General features: G+C 41.8%; 2 protein-coding genes across 3 annotated transcripts in view; one reads left to right on the forward strand and one right to left on the reverse strand.

Moving 5' to 3' along the window:
- The window catches only part of lca5l (lebercilin LCA5 like), a 35,512-nt gene extending 30,356 nt beyond the window's left edge, over nt 1–5,156 (forward strand). For both annotated transcript variants that reach the window (XM_033032449.1, XM_033032450.1), the window contains 3 exons: nt 18–121; nt 214–319; nt 4,344–5,156. In XM_033032449.1, coding sequence (XP_032888340.1) covers nt 18–121; nt 214–319; nt 4,344–5,122 — 989 coding nt within the window. In that variant the 3' untranslated portion in view covers nt 5,123–5,156. The remainder of the gene's footprint in view (nt 1–17; nt 122–213; nt 320–4,343) is intronic.
- A 12,395-nt stretch (nt 5,157–17,551) lies between these two features.
- Nucleotides 17,552–21,454, reverse strand: part of get1 (guided entry of tail-anchored proteins factor 1) — a 45,867-nt gene continuing 41,964 nt past the window's right edge. The window contains exon 5 of the mRNA XM_033032463.1: nt 17,552–20,642. Within this exon, the coding sequence (XP_032888354.1) occupies nt 20,569–20,642 (74 nt within the window). The 3' untranslated portion in view covers nt 17,552–20,568. The remainder of the gene's footprint in view (nt 20,643–21,454) is intronic.

Here is a 21,454-nt window from a genome sequence, read left to right on the forward strand (position 1 = left end):
TGTCTTTTGTTACACAGCAAATGTGGCCAAAGCTATACAGACAGAAGAATGCATTTCTCCCATCAAATTTTCTCTTCCTAATGTTCTTCCAACCCTCGAGAAGAAGGCTGGTCATAGTGAGGTAACGAATCTGATTTGCTTTCCTTATTATGTCATCTGTAATGTGGCCAGCAGCTTATATATTAACTGTCGGAAACCGTATTCCTGTAATAGAAGGAAACGCTGAAAGAAGTTAACGATGAAGATAGCAGAGCATCAAAATGGCAACAAAAAAAGGAAGACATTGAAATAGATTTTGAGGCGGAGAAATTAAGAAAAGGTACGTCTCTAGTCCATTTTTAAATTTAGCGGCGGTAACTCACCTACACTGTGAGCATTTATTTGAAACAATGTGTTCTTTGCCTACAAGAGAGGTTTAGTCATAGACTCACACAGCGTAGAAACAGGCCCTTCGGCCCAACATGTCCCAGCTACATTAGTCCCACCTGCCTGCCTTTGGCCCATAACCCTGCAAACCTATCCTATCCATGTACCTGTCTAATTGTTTCTTAAACATTGCAACGGTTCCTGCCTCAACTACCTCCTCTGGCAGCTCGTTCCGTACACCCACCACCCTTTATGTGAAAAAACTGCCCCTCAGATTCCTATTGAATCTTTCCCCCTTCACCTTAAACCTAAGTCCTATGCTCCTCGATTCCCCTACTCTCTCCACGGCATGGAGTTCCCGAGTCAGCCTCTTCTTACCAGAGACCGCGGGCTTCACATTGATAGAGTCCACAGGCCCTGCGTTTGGAGCTTTGATCCCCGGCAAAAGGATCGCAAGCTCCGTGATGTTAAAGTTCCGCAGACTCCCCGCGGCTTGGAGCGCCGGGTCGGTCTCCAGGAAAGGCCGCCATCTCCACGATGTTAGGCCGCTGTGGGGACGGAGATACGGTACGGAAATAAATCGTATCTCCATCGAGGTAAAAGGTTTCCCCACCCCACCCCCCACCCCACATAAAACAAACCAAGGAACACCAAAACATACTTTTAACACAAACTAAAAATAACAAAAAGAAGAAAGGACAGACAGCCTGTTGGCGAGGCAGCCACTGCTTGCCCACAATTAGACACCAGATGGAGGTTCCCCCGAGGTCAACCTTGCACCTTTACCTCCTTCCGTTTTGAGGCTGCCTTGGAGAGCTTGTTTTAATAGTGTGAGATGCATGTCTCATGGGTCAGCTCACAGATGCCATTGCTTCAGTATCTCTGTATGCCTAAAAATAAAAGCAGCACCTGTGAAACGTGCAAATCAGGTTTGACTTTTTTTAGAGGGAGAAATAATGCCAACAAATTTCTAAAAGTCAGCATGTCCTGATTTTGCAAACTATCTTTTGGTGACTTCTGATTAGTCACTGTTGCTACAACAGTTTCATTTATTGTCACGTGTACTGAGGTACAGTGAAACGCTTTTTTTTATTGCAAGCTCTCCAGTCAGCAGAAAGACTATACATGATTATAATCAAGACGTCCACGTATCCTGTACGGACACAAGATAAAGGGAATAACGATTAGTGCAAGATAAGGCCCAGAAAAGTCGGATTAAAGAGCGTCTGAGGGTCTCCAATGAAACATAGAAACATAGAAACATAGAAAATAGGTGCAGGAGTAGGTCATTCGGCCCTTCGAGCCTGCACCGCCATTCAATATGATCATGTCTGATCATCCAACTCAGTATCCTGTACCTGCCTTCTCTCCATACCCCCTGATCCCTTTAGCCACAAGGGCCACATCTAACTCCCTCTTAAATATAGCCAATGAACTGGCCTCAACTACCTTCTGTGGCAGAGAATTCCACAGATTCACCGCTCTCTGTGTAAAAAATGATTTTCTCATCTCGGTCCTAAAAGATTTCCCCCTTGTCCTTAAACTGTGACCCCTTGTTCTGGACTTCCCCAACATCAGGAATAATCTTCCTGCATCTAGCCTGTCCAACCCCTTAAGAATTTTGTACGTTTCTATAAGATTCCCCCTCATCTTCTAAATTCCAGCAAGTACAAGCCGAGTCTATCCAGTCTTTCTTCATATGCAAGTCCTGCCATCGCAGGAATCAGTATGGTGAACCTTCTCTGTACTACCTCTATGGCAAGAATGTCCTTCCTCAGATTAGGAGAGCAAAACGGTACGCAATACTGCAGGTGTGGTCTCACCAAGACCCTGTACAACTGCAGTAGAACCTCCCTGCTCTTATACTCAAATCCTTTTGTTGAAAGACAGATATAATTTTCACTCTTTCCCCACTTCAGGGATTCAAAATAGTTTAGTGTCAAAGTAGTACTTTGAAGAATAGTCAACATTGTTTTAAACATTGCAACCAATGTGCACAATGAGACAACACCAACAGCAACGTTATTATGAAGATAGATACAAAATGTTGGTGTAACCCTGCGGAACAGGCAGGGGTCGAGACCCTTCTTCAGACTGATGTTATTATGTCATTATGATGTTATTATGAAACCTTATTTAGAAGGTACACGACAACAAAATTTATCCAGGACATTTCTGTGGACTCATTCCAAGGGACTGGTTATTTTCCCTGAGAGGTGAGGTGGTGCCAATATTTTTGATTATTATTTAGATATGTAGACCGGCACCTTGGTCAGCATGGGCAAGTTGGGCCAAAGGACTTGTTTCCATGCTGTACAACTCTGCGACTATATATAGAGGAAGCTTGCCCTGAGGATTCTTGAATACGGGCAGTGAGTAAACCTTCATAGACTAGGTACCTTCACTAATGTTATGGTAAATTGAAAAATGCATAACCATGTCAGAATGCGAAAATACCTCTGGTATACATGTAGGTGCCTGCTTACAGCTGAAGGCAATTGCCATATTGTTTCAAAAGCCAGGATATAAAATTATTGGAAATATTCTAAAAGTTAAGTGCACATAGTTTCTTCCTTCTTATGTGAGCTTACCAAAGGCATTTTCAATTAAAATGGGAAAGAGAAACAATTAGGTCTCATTTGTTGCTACAAGAAACTGCAGATGCTGGAACCATGAGTAAAATACAAAGTGCTGGGGTAGGCAGCATCTCTGGAGGACGTTTCGTGTTGGGATCCTTCCTCAGACTGAAAAGCCAAGAGTATGAAGAAGGGTCCTGACTAAAACGTCATCCTCCATTGATTTTGCGTGACCCACTGAGTTACTCCAGGACTTTGTGTTTTAGGTCTCATTTAATGTTGAGCTTGTTAGCACCAAGCGGTTTAGCGAGTCCACGGCATTTTTAAACAAGGCTGACAATTAACTTCTCAGCCCACGAGTAGACTTCTCTTATCGCTTTCTTGTTCCTGGTTTTTGAACTGTTGCTGATTTATCTCAATTCTTGCCTGACACAGCAATGTATTTGACAGGGATTGCGGCTGCATTTAATGGGATCTTTGTGTTTGGTTACTGCTGCAATTTGGCTGCTTCGCTTATTCTCCTAAAGTGATTTCAGAAAATGTTGGTCCCTATCCTCTGGATGGACAAGATAGGAGGTGAGGTAGCACCAACCCTGTCAAGCCCTGCCAACTACGGCGGCACGGTGGCGTAAAGGTAGAGTTATAGCACTTGTAGCGCCAGAGACCCAGGTTCGATCCCGACTACAGGTGCTGTCTGTGCGGAGTTTGTATGTTTTTCCCGTGACTGCATGGGTTTTATCCGAGTTCTTTGGTTTCCTCCCACATTCCAAAGACGTACAGGTTTGTAGGTTAATTGGCTTGGTATAAGTGTAAATTGTTCCTAGTGTGTGTTATTGTGCGGGGATCGTTGGATGGCGCTGTTTCCACTTTGTATGATCCTACGACACTAGTACCTATATCGACCACCTCATTTAGTTTAGTTTATTGTCACATGTAGTTAGGTACAGTGAAAAGCTTTTGTCGCTGGCTATCCAGTCAGAGGAAAGGCAAAACATGATTCCAATCGAGCCATTTACAGTGTATAGATACACGATAAGGGAATAATGTTTAGTGCAAGGTAAAGCTAACAAAATCTGATCAAGTATAGTCCGAGAGTCACCATAGAAGTAGATAGCACTGCTCTGTGTAGATACCACTGGTTGTGGTAGGATGGTTCATTGCCTGATAACAGCCTCTGGCAGCTCATTCCATATATCCACCACCCTCTGTCGGGAAAAAGTTGCCCCTCAGGTTCCTATTAAATCTTTCCCCTCTCAACTTAAAACCATGATCTCTGGTTCTTCATTCCCCTGCAGATGCTATTGAGATTTTGCCACTTCAAGATTATAGATGCCAATGATCTAAATTATTCACATGTATAACATTTTAATAAATGTACATTTTTGTCCACCTACTCATCAGAATACGTGCAGGCAGAAAGGAGGTGGAAGGACATGGTCGAGAAAGATATCTTGGAAAACCTGGAAAAGGATAGAAGGGAAAAGCAGGAGAAAGAAAGAGATGCCCAATTTTTCAAGGAAGCCCTTGAAAGTGGAGACCAAGAACAAGAGGAAATCAATGAGATGAAGGAAACAGAACAGCAGAAAGTTGCAAACGATTCACTGCTGGACGATACCAAGGAAATAGATGACTCTTTTTCACTGTCAGAGTGCTCCAATAAAACTCCTTCCAGGCTCCGGAGACGTTACAGATTCACAGAACAAACTGAGAATCTACACCAAGGACTTCCTGTTTGCAAACTATCGTATGCGGCCCAAAATAACATCAAAAGGCGACAAGACAAGCTGGAAAGCAAGGAGTCGCTGGACCTGGGCGCTTCCTTCAGCAGTTACGAGCCATCCTTTGGGAAGCTCAGTAGTCGGATGAATGAACTGAGGCAACACACTGAGGACAGGCCAAGCGAGAAACCCGAGAACCGCCTTCCGTCGCCTTCAAAGAATGATAAGAAGAACACCTTCATAGAATCGTTATTTCGATCAGGCGATACTATAGAAAATAAAATCTGCAAGGACAGTGAGGCCGACGCCTCTGACAAACTAAAACAACTGCAGAAAAATAAACAGACCAGTCGAATTCAGGTTACCACTAAAAACAGATTGAATCTTCTGGATCCTGAGTTGCTGCCTGTAAGGGTTTTGGAATCATCTGCAGATGAAAATGAAAAACTTGTTTTACAATGATTAAATAAATAAAATTATAAACTTTTTATGAAAAGAATTTCAAAGTTATATCTCTTTTTCCAGCAAACAACGGTTGTCATTTGCTAAACTATGCAATTAACCTCCTGGGTATATTAGGCTATGACATTAACATGCACCATATTTTTTTTTAAAAGGGGCAAGTATATGGGTTCTGAATGTTGATCATAGTTTCAGGACAGTGAAAGAAAGGAGGAGTGACAATGTTGGGGAAGAGAAATATTGCAGTGATGGAGAGTGAGGATGGATGTCCAATAAAAATATATCAAGTTAGAGCTAATAAATAATAGAGGCGTGTTTATATTATTTCCAGGTATAGTATATACTAGACCCAAGTGCGGACCCGTTGGGCCTGGTTCCCCAAGGCAATATTCCACCACTGACCCATAGCCCCCAACTGCGCAGGCGGGGCTGACGGGTTCCCAATGTGACGCGAGTCACGGCAACCCTCCCTCAACTGCGCAGGTGCGGCCGGCAAGTGGGAGCGCGACTGCGACGTTTTTAAACTTCAAAATGGCAATAAACTGTAAAATATATGATTAATGTGAACGCATCTCACTCTCCCTTTTGTCCCATATTCGCCTACCTCCATTATCCTCCCTCTCCCCACCCTCCACCAACCCTCCTCTGCTTCCTCCCCTCACCTTCTCCCTCTTCCCCCTCCCCTCCTCCATTACCTCGCCATCCCTCTTCCTACCCCTATCCTCCTCCATTCCCCCTCATCCCCCAGCACTCCCTCCCCTCCTCTTCACCCTCCCTCTTCTTTCCCCTCTCCTCCTCCCCTCCCCAACTCCCTCCCTCACCTCTCCCTCCCTCTCCTTTCCCCTACCCCAGTCACTCCCACCCCCCTCCCTAACCCCCTCCCTCTATCCCCCTGCTCCCCCACTCCTCACCTTCCCCGTACCCCCCCACCCCCCACCCCCACCCCACCCCCACAATGAAAATCGCGATGTTTTAAAAAAAATGAAATTCTCAATGAAAATCACGTTTTTTCTTTAATATAACCTAAACACAATGTTAACTGTTAATGAAACCGGAAGGTTTTTTTTAGAATAAAATCAATGTCAATGAAAATTGAGATTTAAAAAAAATGAGATTCGGGATCCCATTGTGACGTCGAACGCTGCTGATGGCAGGGCAAGTGGGAAAGTATTTTTTGTAAAGTTAAAATTGTCAATAACTCTGAACAAAACGTGTTTAATTTACATCACAGGACAATGGTGAGTAAGGTGGACCAAAAATTGTAGCACTATCATGTACCGTTTAGGCGGAGTTTTGGGATGTCACGCACAAGCAAGCATACAAACAAGCAAGATGAGAGTTTTAGTAATATATAGATGCCGTTAACTAGTGGGAGAAATATTGAGAAGGATTTTGAGGGGAATACAGATATTTTAAAATGCCATAGAATGAAAGTGGGGGATATATAGACTGGATAGCAATGGGAGGAGTTAGCAAAGCCATAGAGGACTTTCTAGAGTTTCCATGTTCAAGAGAACTTTTTTGATCAATACATTTCTGGTTCTACAAGGAAGGCAGTATTTTCGGACATAATGCCGTTAGGTCATGAGGAACAAGCATGAATGGGTGAACATTTAAGTAGTGATGATCATTATATCATAAGCTTTCGAATAGCTATGGGAAAGCCACAGTAGAGAGAATGAAAAGAATGAATACAACTAGAGGCCACAATTATATAAAGTGGTATGAGAACAGAGTTCTCGGTGTGCTAGTGATTTATGTATATGGCTCATTGAAAGTAGCGGGGCTGTTGTGAAAATGTTTTTTTTAAAGTATATGGCATCCTGATCTTTACAAATAGATGATTTAGGTGCAAGTTCAAGAAAGACACCATTACCTTTATAACCTTTATAAAACTCTGAATATTGTGTCTTGATCCGGCTGCCAAATCTTAGTGGAGACATGTAGGCCTTCAGGAAGGGTGAAGAAGAGATTTACCAAAATATTTCAGGAAAGAGGATGGACTGTAGAAGCTGGGATTGTTCTCCTTAGGAAAGGGAATGTTGGAAGGGCATCCTATGGAGGTATTTGAAGTCATTAATGGATTTGGGAGAGTAGATGGAGAGAAACCATTTGCACGGGATAAGAACATAGGATGAAGCTAATTGGTAAAAGAACAAAAAATAACAAAACACTGCAGTGGTTAGGGCTTGGAATGCACTGCCAGGGATGGTAGTTAAGAGGGGCCTGGAAAAGTATCTGAAATAATCTGCAGAGCTATCTGCATTGAGGGAGAGTAAAGCTAGCTGGATTAATGTTACAAAGAACAATTCTGTGATTTGTGAGTGTAATATTTAAGTTTCGATTCTTCCATTTTTCATGTAGTAAACAAATGCTGACATGTTTTACACTTTGTATGCACATAGATATCAATATTACTCATTCCATTGGCTCATATATGGGAGAAAGATAAACAAGGAATGCAATGAAAAGGTTTTTTCAGCAGTGATCTGGATCTCACTATCTGTAATTGTAAAGGAAATAATCACACGGGGCTTTTATACCATGCAGTGCATAGACACTTCATGGATAATATTTTTGCAGGGTAATTTGATGTGAGGAAAACAACGAGTCGTTCTCTGAGGAGCCAGCCTAAGCTCGAAAGACCGAACATCTCCCTTTAATGGTTTATTGCTTCTGATACAAAAGGCAATGATTTCAGGTCATTATTTTGAATGTGTAGGAAGGAATTACAGATGTTGGTTTAAAACGACGATAGACACAAAAAGCTGGAGTAACTCTGCGGGTCAGACAGCATCTCTGGAGAAAAGGAATAGGTGACGTTTTGGGTCGAGACCCTTCTTCAGCCTGAAGAAGGGTCTCGACCCAAAATGTCACCTATTCTTTTTCTCCAGAGATGCTGTCTGACCCGCAGTTACTCCAGCTTTTTGTATCGATCTTTATTATTTTGAATGGTTGCCTTTTTATACTGCCAATTTTGCATTATTGCAAGTGAAATTATTCTTTATTAATAAATGGAAGTTGATTCAATGCCAAGATTTTAAAAACATTTAAAAGTGAAGTGTTGAAGATCAAACTGATAACCAGGTAAACATAAAAATATCCCGAACGCCATCTACAAAGTCTGTTCATTTATGGATCTCATTATTGCCTGAGATTTAATTTGTCTATCTAAATTTCAGTTTTGTCTACATTATGCGTCAAAACTCCAAAATCCTCTTCATCAACACAAATTAGAGTATACAAATTTGAGATATAATTGCATCCCTAAACATTTTAAACACTATGTGAAATAAGGCATCAAAATTCTGCACCACTTACTGAAGTTTAGAGTCAGCACAAATTGTTCTGAACCACGATTCGCCGATATCAACCATGTTTTCATGGCAATAGAATGCGGCCAGAGCTTCCTCACAGGGAAAAGGCAGCAGAGTGTTAAACCTCCCGGACTTCTCACTTCCAACCCTCCCAACAATAAACTCAAGACTTATGCCCCTGTCCCACTTAGGAGACCTGAACGGAAGCCTCTGGAGACTTTGCGCCCCACCCAAGGTTTCCGTGCGGTTCCCGGAGGTTTTTGTCAGTCTCCCTACCTGCTTCCACTACCTGCAACCTCCGGCAACCACCTGCAACCTCCGGGAACCGCACGGAAACCTTGGGTGGGGCGGAAAGTCTCCAGATGTTTCCGTTCAGGTTTCCTAGGTGGGACAGGGGCATTAAGTTATCCAGCCTTTATGAAATCCAGCCTTTATGCTGAATGGGAAAACTCTGCAAAGATCAGAGTGAAATTTAAGTAGATTACTCCCTGAAATGTGTTAAATGCAAAGGTTCATGCCACCAACCATGGATTATGGTAAATCTCTTTGCTAATTATTATCTATCCATCTAAAGGCAACTTTTACTTCCTCTCAAACTCAAATTCCCAATGTAATCACTGTGGTGGTACGCCGCATAATACTCTGCCATTGTTGTACTGGTTAACGCATGCTTCATTTCCAAGTCTGACAACCTTATGCCAATCACATCTACATCAAGCAGCAAGGAACTGCAGATGCTAGTTTGTGGTAAAAAGTAACACAAAGTGCTGGAGTGACTTCGCGGATCAGGCAGCATCTCTGGAGAACATGGATAGGTGACATTTTGGGTCAGGATACTTAAGAAGAGTCCCGACCCAAAACATCACCTATCCATGTTCTCCAGAGAAGCTGCCCAACTTGCTGAATTACTCCAGCACTTTGTGTCACATCTCTAGCCTTGTTCATCTCCTGCTAAGGTCTGATCCGGTCATGGGGTTTGCAAACCCAAGCTGCTGCCATATTCATAAAACGCCAGCAATTTTCCATTCAAGTGCCAACAATTCAGCTGGTAGCTGGTGGGTCTAACCCACTTAACTGGGCAGAAACCTGGGACTCAACTTTCTGCTCAGTTGATCACCAATCCTGAAACATCTAATGGACTTCAAACCTGCACCAATTCTGCAGCGATCATAGGCAAAAGCTGTTCATATCTAAACCCACATCAACACATTAATTAATGAATCAAGATACTCTATCAGTCAAGACAATCTGACTGCTCGAGTAACGATTCATTAATTAATCTGTTGATGTGGCCTTAGATATGAACAGCTTTTGCCTGTGATTGCTGAGATTGTGAGGCAGTTAACAGTTTAGTTTTAGTTTAATTTTGATACAAAGCGTGGAAACCGGCCCTTCGGCCCATCGAGTCTGTGCCGACCAGCGATCCCCATACACTAGCACTGTCCCATGTATTATTATTATAATTTTTTAAAGCATTCGAGATCTTTGTGATGGGGTAAGAATAAATGGACAAACAATATATCTTAAGCAATGAGATTAGAGGATTGAGAAATAAATCCAGGAAACACTGAGAATAATCGGTAAATCAGAAGCAGCAGTTTCACACGTAAAATAGGAGGTGATTAAATGGAAAAACAGTGTAGACTGAGGTGGGTGAAAGAAAATAAAAAATCCAATCAGTTCACTGCATGAAAGAATAAAACGGCGCAATATTTACTGCAGAAGTTGGTTGGCAGTTATTAATTTTAATTATAGCCTTAAAAGGATGCATATGTTATTCATTACTGGAGGTGACTTTATGTCCTCCAGAGATAAACACAAAGTGCTGGAGTAACTCAGCGGGTCAGGCAGCATCTGGAGAAACATGATGGGTGACGTTTCAGGTTGGGAACCTTCTTCAGACCCTCCAGAGATGCTGCCTGACCCGCTGAGTTACTCCAGCACTTTGTTTTGAATTGATGGAAAAAGGCAACTGCTTAATAAATCATAATCATGAACTACTTTGGTTGATATAAACCGTTAACTATAAAGTAGTCAATCACAGTACAATCATGGATGTTTATCCACTTCAGTGGCCTGTTCCGATTTTATTATATCCCTCAATCTCATTGGCATTGAGAAATACACCTATGTCCTCTTGAACATATTTAGGACTGCATCTTATGGCACGGAATTCCACAGGTTCACCACTCTGGCTGAAGAAACTTCTTTAGATTTTGGTTCTAAATGTGATACCCAATATCCTGAGGGGGAGATCAGGTTCAGAACTCTCCAGCTGTGTGGAATATCCTCCCAGTGTCTAGTCCTGCTTGAATTGTGTTGTTTTTTAAGTACTCCTGTAAACATAGGTCTAAGCATCCCAACTCAATAATAATAATAATAATAATACTTTATTGTCACATGTACCTATCTTTGCTGTGATGGAATATACAAAGTATGCAAAGAGTCACCATGCATAGGGTGACGACAAAGTTACAAAAGTATACAATATCGTCCCAATGGTTCCACTTCGTTCTCGACGGCCCCTTCCCCACCAGCTCCCCCGTTGTTCTCAGCACGTCTTCCCTCTCCAACCACATCCCACCCCACCCAATGTCAGGTCCCTTTTTGACCCCACCTTCCCCAAACACCTGCCCTGTTATGTCAGCCACGCTATCCTGGGGAGTCAGTCCAGTAAATTGCACTTGCAATCCCTCCACGATAAGAACATCTTTCCTCAGAAAAGGAGATCCAAACTACACCAGGAAACTGCAAATGGGTTGTCAACCAAGACCCAGGCATTGCTGCAGCAAGGCATCTCTGCACCTGCACTTAGGTTATCTTGCACCCAAGATCATGTTGGCAATCTAACGAGCACATCAAGCATACATAAGAGACCAATTACTTTGATTAGTGTGGGTGTCAGAGGTTATGGGGAGAAGGCAGGCGAATGGAGTTAGGAGGGAGAGATAGATCAGCCATGATTGAATGGCGGAATAGACTTGATAGGCCGAATGGCCTAATTCTACTCCTATTACTTACGACCTTATGAAGCCAGAAGGAGCCAACAAGGTAAAAGAAGATTTTTGAAGCTGGGAAGAGAGATCCATCATCCATATAAATACCTTGGAGTGCACCTTGATAACAAACTGGACTGGTCTGTCAACTCTGACTCCCTCTACAAAAAAGGCCAGAGCAGACTCTTTTTCCTCAGAAGGCTCAAATCCTTCAATGTGTGTAATGATATGCTGCACATGTTTTACAACACGGTGGTTGCAAGTGTTATTTTCTACGCTGTTGTCTGCTGGGGCAACAGCATTAGTGCAAAAAACAACAAGTAGCTGGTCAAACTGGTTAAACGAGCTAGCTCAGTGCTGGAGGGGAGAGTAGACTCTGGGATGGATGTGCTTGAGAGGCGTATGAGGCACAAGGTGCAGGTCATCCTGAAAATCCCCGGGCATCCCCTCCATGTAATTCTGGAGAGTCAAAAGAGCACTCGGAACAACAACCGGCTCCTCTCCCTGCCCTGTAGAACGGAGCGGTTCAGGAGATCCTTCACCCCTGCAGCCATTAGATTTTATAATTCGGACCGCTAGGCTGTAGGGGGATGCATTTTGCAATTTTTAATTTTTAACTGTTAATTATTGGTCTTTTTAAGTATTTATTGCTCTCAGGTAGTGTCCACATTGTATTCTATGTATTTTCTGTCTGCGTTCGTTTTGAATCTGTGGGTTTGTTGGTTCGGGGCTTCTGGACATCTGAATTTCCCTGAGGGGATCAATAAAGTATTTATTATTATTATTATTATTATTATTACTGCATGAATATTCCTGGCAAACATGATGGAAGAAGAGCTCGACATTGACTGAGCTATGGCAATGAAGTAAAGGGTCTGTGGATGAAGATCTTTCAGAGTCAATCAAGGTGAATAGTGAAATCACAGCAACGGGAAAGGTGGGAAGGAAGAACAGGGCTAGAAGGAAGTGAAGAGGAAAAGAGTAGTTGAAAATAGCAATCTTCAGTGCACAAATTCTGTCGGTGTAATTCGCAACCATGTACTAATTTTCCGTTAAAGCTCTGAATGAGGTGAAAGACAAAATGGATGTGTGGGTGGGGACAGCTAGGGACACAGTCAAACTCCTCGCACCACACTGCAGCTAATGTCAATATTAGGATGCCAGGCATATAGTGACTGAGGAAAACAGATTAGCGATCATCATCAGATTGTTCAAAGCATGAAAAGTATAATTTTTTTATTCACTCCTGGCCTGATAGCTCGTTGATACACAAGTTACTTTAACATTTTCTGCTAATTATTTTTCACCTCGGGGGGTTCAATGTTAGCATGGACTTTTGCCAAGTTGTGTGAGTGAGGGTGGTGCAAAATAGGACACAACATGCAAAAGCATGCAGGGACATGAAGTTAGTTGGATGAATGAGCCAACTCTCATACCTGTCTGGATATCTTGTTGAGTTGTCAATTTCTGTACACAACTATAAATCCCAAGAAGGAACAAGCAAAATTAGAGAAATTTAGTTAGGGTACCGGAAGAAATTAATGTTATCCTTCACGTTAGATCAGTTTAATTAAAACAGCAATGAATCAGGGCACTGAACTGACAAAGTGGGTAGCAACAAAAATCTGCGGAGTTGTAACATTGGTATTTGAAATACACACAGTACAATGTCCCATTATACTGTCGCAGAGGCTGATTCAATCAAATACCTATAGCCTGCATTCCCGAATGATAACCTTCTTCACATTTTGCTCTATATCAACTCTGCCTTCTCATTAGAGCACTTCACAAACTGTATTTTTATTAAGAGTGCATTTCCAAAGCTAAACTAGGGAATTTAGCATTGCACAATTTAAGCAAGACTCTTCACCAATACTATTGTATCACACTTGACAAATGTATCCGTTAATAATCAATATACAAACTAACTAGACAATTAAGTTGAGCTGAAGAGAAAGCTACATACTCACTTACAGTATAATGTTATATTTTAGTGCACTTTGCATGCCATGTAGAAACAAGGAACTGCAGGTGCCAGTTTACAAAAAAAGACACAAAGTGCTAGAGATACAAGATGCAAAGAATTTATTAGCCAAGTATGTAAGAACATACAATGAATTTGATTTGCCAAAATCATACCAGTCATACCAAAAAAGCAGCAAGACACACAACTACACAAAAATTAACATAAACATCCACCCCAGCGCACTGTGATGGAAGGCAATAACGTATTATCTTCTTCCCTCCTTTTCTCCCTTGGTCAGAGCAGTCGAACCATCTGCAGTCGATGCGATCCAAGCCCCCACGATCGGGGGGTTCGACGCTCCTGCAGCTGGAGCTCCCTAAATCGGTCCCTAACCAAGGGACCGCAAGTTCCATGATGTTAAGTCCGTAGGCTCCCGCGATTGGAGCTCCCGCAGTCAATCCCCAGCAAGAGGCCACCAGCTCCTCTATGTTAGGCCGCAGCGCGGACAAGATACGACACGGAAAAAAATCGCATCTCCGTCGAGGAAAGATATTTTTTTTAATCCTCCACCTCTCACATAATATAAACTAAAGATACACTAAAACTTACATTAACAACAAACTAAAAACAACTAAATAAAGAAAAGAATGAGACAGACAGTAGGCGAGGCTGCCATCGTGCAGCGCCACCCAGTAACTCAGCGGGTCAGGCAGCATCCATGAAATACGTGGATAGGTGATGTTTCGAGTTGGGACTCTACTATAAATCAATGTATAAATTAATCTGAAGAAGGGTCCCAATCTGAAACGTCACCAATCCATGTTCTCCAGGGATACTGCCGGTTTGTTGTGTTTGATAAATCACCGGATTCAGACAACAGAGTTTGATTCATGAAGTAATTTATGACACTACTAAATAAGGCACCTATACCCTCACGTATCTCCGAATACACAGCAGAGCATGCCGCAGGATGTCGCTGTTCTCGATCACCTGGCACCCTTGGCGACACAGTCCAAGGCTGCGGCTATCTCTAGCAAAAGGGGGCCCAACACCATGCTTTAGGGCTTTTCATAATGGAGCAGACCCTTCCCCATCATAAGCCCCCCTTGTGTGCGCAACGTTTCTGTGCTACTCGGACCCACCGAGTTATTCCGTCACTGTGACTTTGCATTCCTCTGCACTTAAGGCCAGGAAGAACCCTCCCTACAGCAAAGGAAGAATGGAGGGATAAAATTGAGAAATTCCAGACTTCAGCCAGACTCAAAGTCAAAGTTTATGTTCAGCAAGAAAATGGGTAGAAGGGGAAGTGTTATTAGTACTCTGTCCTAAGTGTCCTTTTGCACGATGCTGAGATGCACACATGGTTTTATCTGCTTTTCATCACTGTATGGTTTCACTGAAATATGAAACACATCACTTTGGTTTCAGCTGATAGGAATGAAAATAATTTTGTACAAAAAATATATTGAGAGGAGCAGATTGTGTAAATGCAAAGTCATTTTCCCAGAGATGGGAATTGAGAACCAGAGGGCATAGGTTTAAGGTGGGGGGGGGGGGGGGGGGGGGAAGATTTAATAGGAACCCGAGGGGTAACTTTTTTTTTTAACCAAAGGGTGGTAGTTGTATGGGATGAGCTGCTAGAGACAGTTGAGGCAGGTACAATCGCTACATTTAAGAAACATATGGACAAGTACATAGATAGGATAGGTTTAGCGGGATATGGGCCGAACGCCGGTAGGTGGGACTGGTGCAGATTGTGCATATTGGTTGGCATGGGAAAGTTGGGCCAAAGAGCCTGTTTCCACACCATATGACTCTTCTATGGTACGTATTTACTGCTGCTAGTCTAACACCCATCTGTAGACAATGGATGCTGATTTCAACACAAAACATCAGGTAAATATAATAATGTTGTGACTGGATGCTGATTGACTTAACAGCTGCCTGATATCTAATATAATCCAGGTCAGTGCTCGGTGATTTTCATTTCTTCTTACCTTACCCACGATGGGAGAAATCTCAGAATTTTTCTGCACTTCATGGTGTAATATGCTTTCAACAGAACGAGCAGCAGCATATGCATATTTAGCATTTGCTGATCATTTGGGAATCCCCTTGCCGCTCCCATGATAGACCTTAAGGCTTTGTCATTTACAAGGTGCTCCATATTGCTGCGTAACACACATTTTAATGATGGCACTCAGTTACTACAAGTGTACTGCAGCACCATTTGTACGCTGCCTGTTCTTACTCTTTCACTGTGGCTGAGCAGATATTAAACACAGTAATTTCTCGGATTAGAGGAGAAAGAAATTACGTGTCAGCGACCACGACTTGGTCTTTAACCAACTGGAAGGTAACGTGTATTGATTGCAGGATGCAAATCCATTATGATAGAATCAACGGACCAGACAGGGGAGTAGAGGAATGCCAAATAGAATTCAAACCAGAGAAATTCATGATAATTAATTTATGGAGGCAAGCCAAGGTCGAGGAATACTTGATAAATAGTAGCGTAGAATGACAGAGAACAGAAGCAAACCCTTTGGCCCAACATATCCATGACACTCAGAGAACCTATCCTATTTTACAGTACTTGGTCAGTAGCCTACATGGAATAGTGAAAGGCTTGGATAGAGTGGATGTGGAGAGGTTGTTTCCACTAGTAGGAGAGTCTAGGACTAGAGGTCATTGCCTCGGAATTAAAGGACGTTCTTTTCGGAAGGAGACGAGGAGAAATGTCTTTAGTCAGAGGGTGGTGAATCTGTGGAATTCTTTGCCACAGAAGGCTGTGGAGGCCAAGTCAGTGGATATCTTTAAGGCAAGATAGATAGATTCTTGTTTAGTACAGGTGTCTTAGGTTATGGGGAAAATGCAGGAGAATGGGGTTATGAGGGAGAGATAGATCAGCCATGATTGAATGGCGGAGTAGACTTGATGGGCTGAATGGCCTAATTCTATCCTATCCCTTATGACAGACAATGCCTAGGAAATTTAAGCACTTCTTCATGTGCATTTTGAGGAAGAGAGGTGCCTTTGAATCCACATCCACACATCCCTGAAGGGAAGACAAGAGATGGGCAGGGAATTATAGGATGCTTTCTTTATTGGCCAAAGACTAGAATACAAGAGCAAGGAAGTCATGCCAAAACAGTTAGGCTACAGCATTAGAGTATTTGAGGTCGTTGACCTGACAAAAGTTAACTATGAGAAAAGGTTGACTAAATTGGGATAACTTTCTTTGGAACTCAAGAAGCAAAGGAGACATTTAACTCTACAAATTTGTAAGATGCTGGATATGGCAGGTCTGTCAAACTTTCGTTTGTAGATTCCATTAACTTGGAAGCAAACACATATGGCAATTGGTAGAATTACCAGGGAGTTGTGTACATAAACCATAATCAGGATGGCTTTCGGGATGTAGGCTTCATTGCCTGGAAAGCCAGCAGGTTAAGTTACCTTCAAACATATTTGGAAAGTATTGTATCAGCAATTGATGTGGTGTAATCTGTCAAATTAAAGACGGGGGGATTGGAGATCAGATTAGGCTAGATGGCTCTTTGTTGATTTGGGCTGAATGGTGTTATGTATTTTTTATAATTCTATACGATCATTAGAAATAGGACATCTGCGTTTCTAATTATTCATTTTCACCACTCAGTAGATGCAAGTACTATGATAAAGGAAGGCCAACTGTGATTTTAAGTTCTATGATTGATATTAGCTGGGTCAATATGCAAAGAAAGGCAGCTTGCTAAGCACATCACTTCATTGGCGCAAGTGTGAAAAATCCCTGCAAGTAAATTGGTGCAGAATCCATCTATAAAGGATGCAATAGTTACTGAATAATCAAGGACAGTACCAAACATAAGGCCCCTTCCTGAATTGCACATCAACCTGCATATGGTTCCCAGAGCTTGTGCAATATGTAACAGCCAGGATGACAACTCTTCATTCACAAATGCCATTGCAGTGCAGGTTCCACTGATAAAACCTTGCCAAATGCAAAAAGGAAATAACCCCATTAAAGTTTTTTTTAACTATGTATTCAGTAGAATATTAGCACCATATTTCAACTCTGATATGGACTCTATCCATGCAGGTCTATAAATATCCACTAAGTTCACGGTAAAGACAAAAAACAATGGAATAAGGAGCAAGAAAATCTTTATTGACCGATATTACAGGCATTGGATAACCAGTGAACAGAACAGAGCTCTAGGTTTGTTTGTGTGTTTGCACAAAGTCATGCTCAGATATTTTTGCTGCAGGAAAGAAGATCTATTTTGCATTAAAAGATTTTCCTGCTTCATCGCTTCAAGCTTCACCTTGCACTCGAGGTGCATCCTTGGTGTTGCTGAAGACACACCTGCTGGCCACTGAAAGGTACCAAAAGGCCCCTGATCAGAAATCCCCAGTGTTAGATAACTTCACCAAGGAGAGGTTACAAAAGATCATGAACTCGGTACTTCAGGAAAAAAACAAAACATAACATCTTGATGTGAAGTATTACATGGTCCAAGTCCATTGCATTACACCATTGTGAAGCCAATGTTTGTTGATCTATGTGGAATACTGCACAGAGGCAATATAGTCCAAGGGGACATTACTGTGCCCTTGGACATTCTAGGCATCCTGGACATCTGCACTACATCATATGCAAACTCCACAGGTGCAGATGAGACATTATTTCAAGGTTGAATTCAAGGACGGGAAAAACTGCAGTAGTCAGAGTATAAAACAATTGCACCAAGGGTATCTAACAAAGGATAATAAATAGTCTTCTTCCTTTCAAACAATTGTCACTTAAGCACACCAATATTTGAGTAACCAGGGATAGAATGCATTCAATATCAATGGATTAATTGAATACACATTACATTCAGTTCCAAAACAAAACACAAGATATTGAAAGACACATAAAACATGCAAGAAACTCTATTTGGTTAAGAAGAAAAAGGAAGTTTCAAGACATTAGTCATTGTTTTGTTGTCATGCTTGCTAGATTCTAAAGATTAATATTTACATCAATATTTCCTAGAAGTCAGATTCATAGCTAGGTTAAACAGTGACCATCTTTCTTGCTGCTGTATATGAAGATTTGAAAAGTCATGTCACGTATATTACAAAATATAACTGAATAAACCAATTTATTTTTCAAACCCTACACCCTACAAAAACTTCTTACACATCAAGAATGATTACCTAAAGATTCTCGACTGATCTAGCAATACTACCTTTGTACATCAGAAGCCTTCTCAGTGTGAGAGTTGTTATCAATTGCAGCCTAATTCTTATCTGGGTGCAATATGAAAGGAGCTATTCAGGAGCAGTTTGATTTCATCCAACTAAGATGAATAACAGAAGCAAATCATTCTGGGTGTTCAGCCACACACAATGTCTAGCAATAAAATCAGAAATAGCATTGACAGTCCTGGGAACAAGAGCTTTACGATGATCTTCTACTAGAAGGCAGCATAGAAAAACAGCATCTCAAGTTCCCAGTAATCTGGAACGACTAGCCTACCCACTAACACATACATGAGAAGTACTGCAGAAAATCTGTACTCTAGGTTTTTGCCAGATAGAACTGCATCTGGTCAGCTATAGAATTGAAAAAAAACTTTGAAAGGGAACGTTTGACTTCTATTAAATAATGATCTTACAATAATATTCTCTTTCTAACGACTTGCAATGGTCTCATTTGTCGGTAACTCCTCATTGCCGCTTCATGTGTTTTCAAAAACATCTATTCAAGTGGATCAGTAGTTTGAGTATATTGGCATTGGTTCAAGATGGCTCCTCCACCATGTTCTGAAGGGCAATTGGGGGATAAACAATGCCAATCCAGCTGATTAAATAAAAAAATGCAATAATTGATAACACGTTTGTAGAATGTCACCATAGTCAAAGCTCCTTCAACTTACTCATTTTTTCTCTCAAAAAATATTTCCCTTCTCTGCTAAAAGTCCGTAAACATGCGTGGCCCCACCTAACATTCATGTATAAGCAAAGATGTTGATTACATGGGCTATTTTTACCATATAAGCTATTTCTGTTTAATGCTTCATCTTATCAATGCATTAAACTGTCAGAAGCTTAAACACTAGTCAACTCTACACGATACTAGTAACAATATGGTAACTCACTGCTGATGTGATTAAGATAGTTCATCCGATTAATTGAAAACCCAAGTCTATATATTATGTTATATTTCCCAACTGAGCTGAACAGGAAACAATGCAAATAAAACGCTGGAAGATCCTGCAAAAAAAGTTAGAAAATACAACATTTTCCTCTTAAAAGTTAAGTAGGTGACCTGCATGCTGATAAATATTTACCATCTTAGCCTGGGTGAAATATCATTGAACCAATTAAAGATCTGGCAGATTGGAGTGAATTTTTCCCATCTCTAACCTTCCCTCCTCTTCAAGGAGTTGACTCTCATAAGTGCACACATGTGTGATACTAATGTTACACATATTTTGAAAATGGGAATCTAATAGCAATAGACTTATTGTTCACCAATGGTCCCTTCATTACCGCTTTCCTGTAAAAAATACGTGGGATGGGTAAAATGGAAAGATAGTTGGTGCACATAAATGTTGTAGATTCTTCAATGGTGATGTCCAATAAACAAATGTCACTGAAAATGATTAAATAAATCTCTTCTTAATAAAAACTAAAATAACTTATTTCAAAGTCTTGAGTTCATATCTCCCTTGGGATCCAGGACACAATTGATGTAGTAGTGTACAAGCAAGGGATGTCAGAAGACTGGTATTTGTTTTCAGTTGCCCTTTATGTCTCTAAAGTGTATGATATCACCTAAAATACGTTAAGCCTTCCTTTCAGTTCAGTTCCCAGTTCAATTATTTTGCTTCCAATAGGCTTTTAGTTTGTACAAAACTGCAATGCAAATAATAAATCGCCAAACATACCAAATTGTAATTAGTATGAAACAGTGATCAAAACAAATAGACGATCACTGTTTCTTTACAAAACCAAGTAACCCAAAAACAAAAACTCAAACAGGCAGAAAACACCAACAATCCAGGTTGTCATTGCATCCTGTACAATTCCTACTTTTGCATACTGCAAAATTATGTTGCAACAAATGTAAAAAAAAGAGCTGAACATAAGAGTGGTTTTCCCCAGCGTTCGGCTTTAGGTGAATGGCTGCAATCCCACAGCAACGACTTTGTTGCAGACTAAGAGCCAGCAGGTAATTCCAACTCCACCTGGAGGTAAAACAGAACAGGCGATAAGTCTAATGTAGTTGTAATGCAGAGCACCAATGAACAAGCACAGCCACATACAGTACACCAAATGTGATCTGCAGAAATGAAACATGGACAAAGTTAACAAGGAAAACTAAACCACAATCTTCCCACTCATCTTCCCTTTCGATTACAAGAATGGGTGTATAATGACCAACAGGAGACAGCAAGGTACTACCAGTCGTGTTCAAGAAGGAACTGCAGATGCTGGAAAATCAAAGGTACACAAAAATGCTGGAGAAACTCAGCGGGTGCAGCAGCATCTATGGAGCGAAGGAAATAGGTAACGTTTCGGGCCGAAACCCTTCTTCAGACTGATAGGGGGTGGCGGGGAGAAGGAAGGAAAAAGGAGGAGGAGGAGCCCGAGGGCTGGGGGATGGGAGGAGACAGCTCGAGGGCTAAGGAAGGGGAGGAGACAGCAAGGGCTAACAAAATTGGGAGAATTCAATGTTCATGCCTGCCGGATGCAGGCTCCCCAAGCGGAATATGAGGTGCTGTTCCTCCAATTTCCGGTGTTGCTCACTCTGGCAATGGAGGAGACCCAGGACAGAGAGGTCGGATTGGGAATGGGAGGGGGAGTTGAAGTGCTGAGCCACCGGGAGGTCAGGGAGGTTCTTGCAGACCGAGCGGAGGTGTTCGGCGAAACGATTGCCCAACCTCCGCTTAGTCTCACCGATGTAGATCAGCTGACATCTAGAGCAGCGGATGCAGTAGATGAGGTTGGAGGAGATACAGGTGAACCTCTGTCGCACCTGGAACGACTGCTTGGGTCC

The sequence above is a fragment of the Amblyraja radiata genome, chromosome 14 (assembly GCF_010909765.2).
Source record: "Amblyraja radiata isolate CabotCenter1 chromosome 14, sAmbRad1.1.pri, whole genome shotgun sequence".
In the NCBI taxonomy this organism is placed as follows: domain Eukaryota; kingdom Metazoa; phylum Chordata; class Chondrichthyes; order Rajiformes; family Rajidae; genus Amblyraja; species Amblyraja radiata.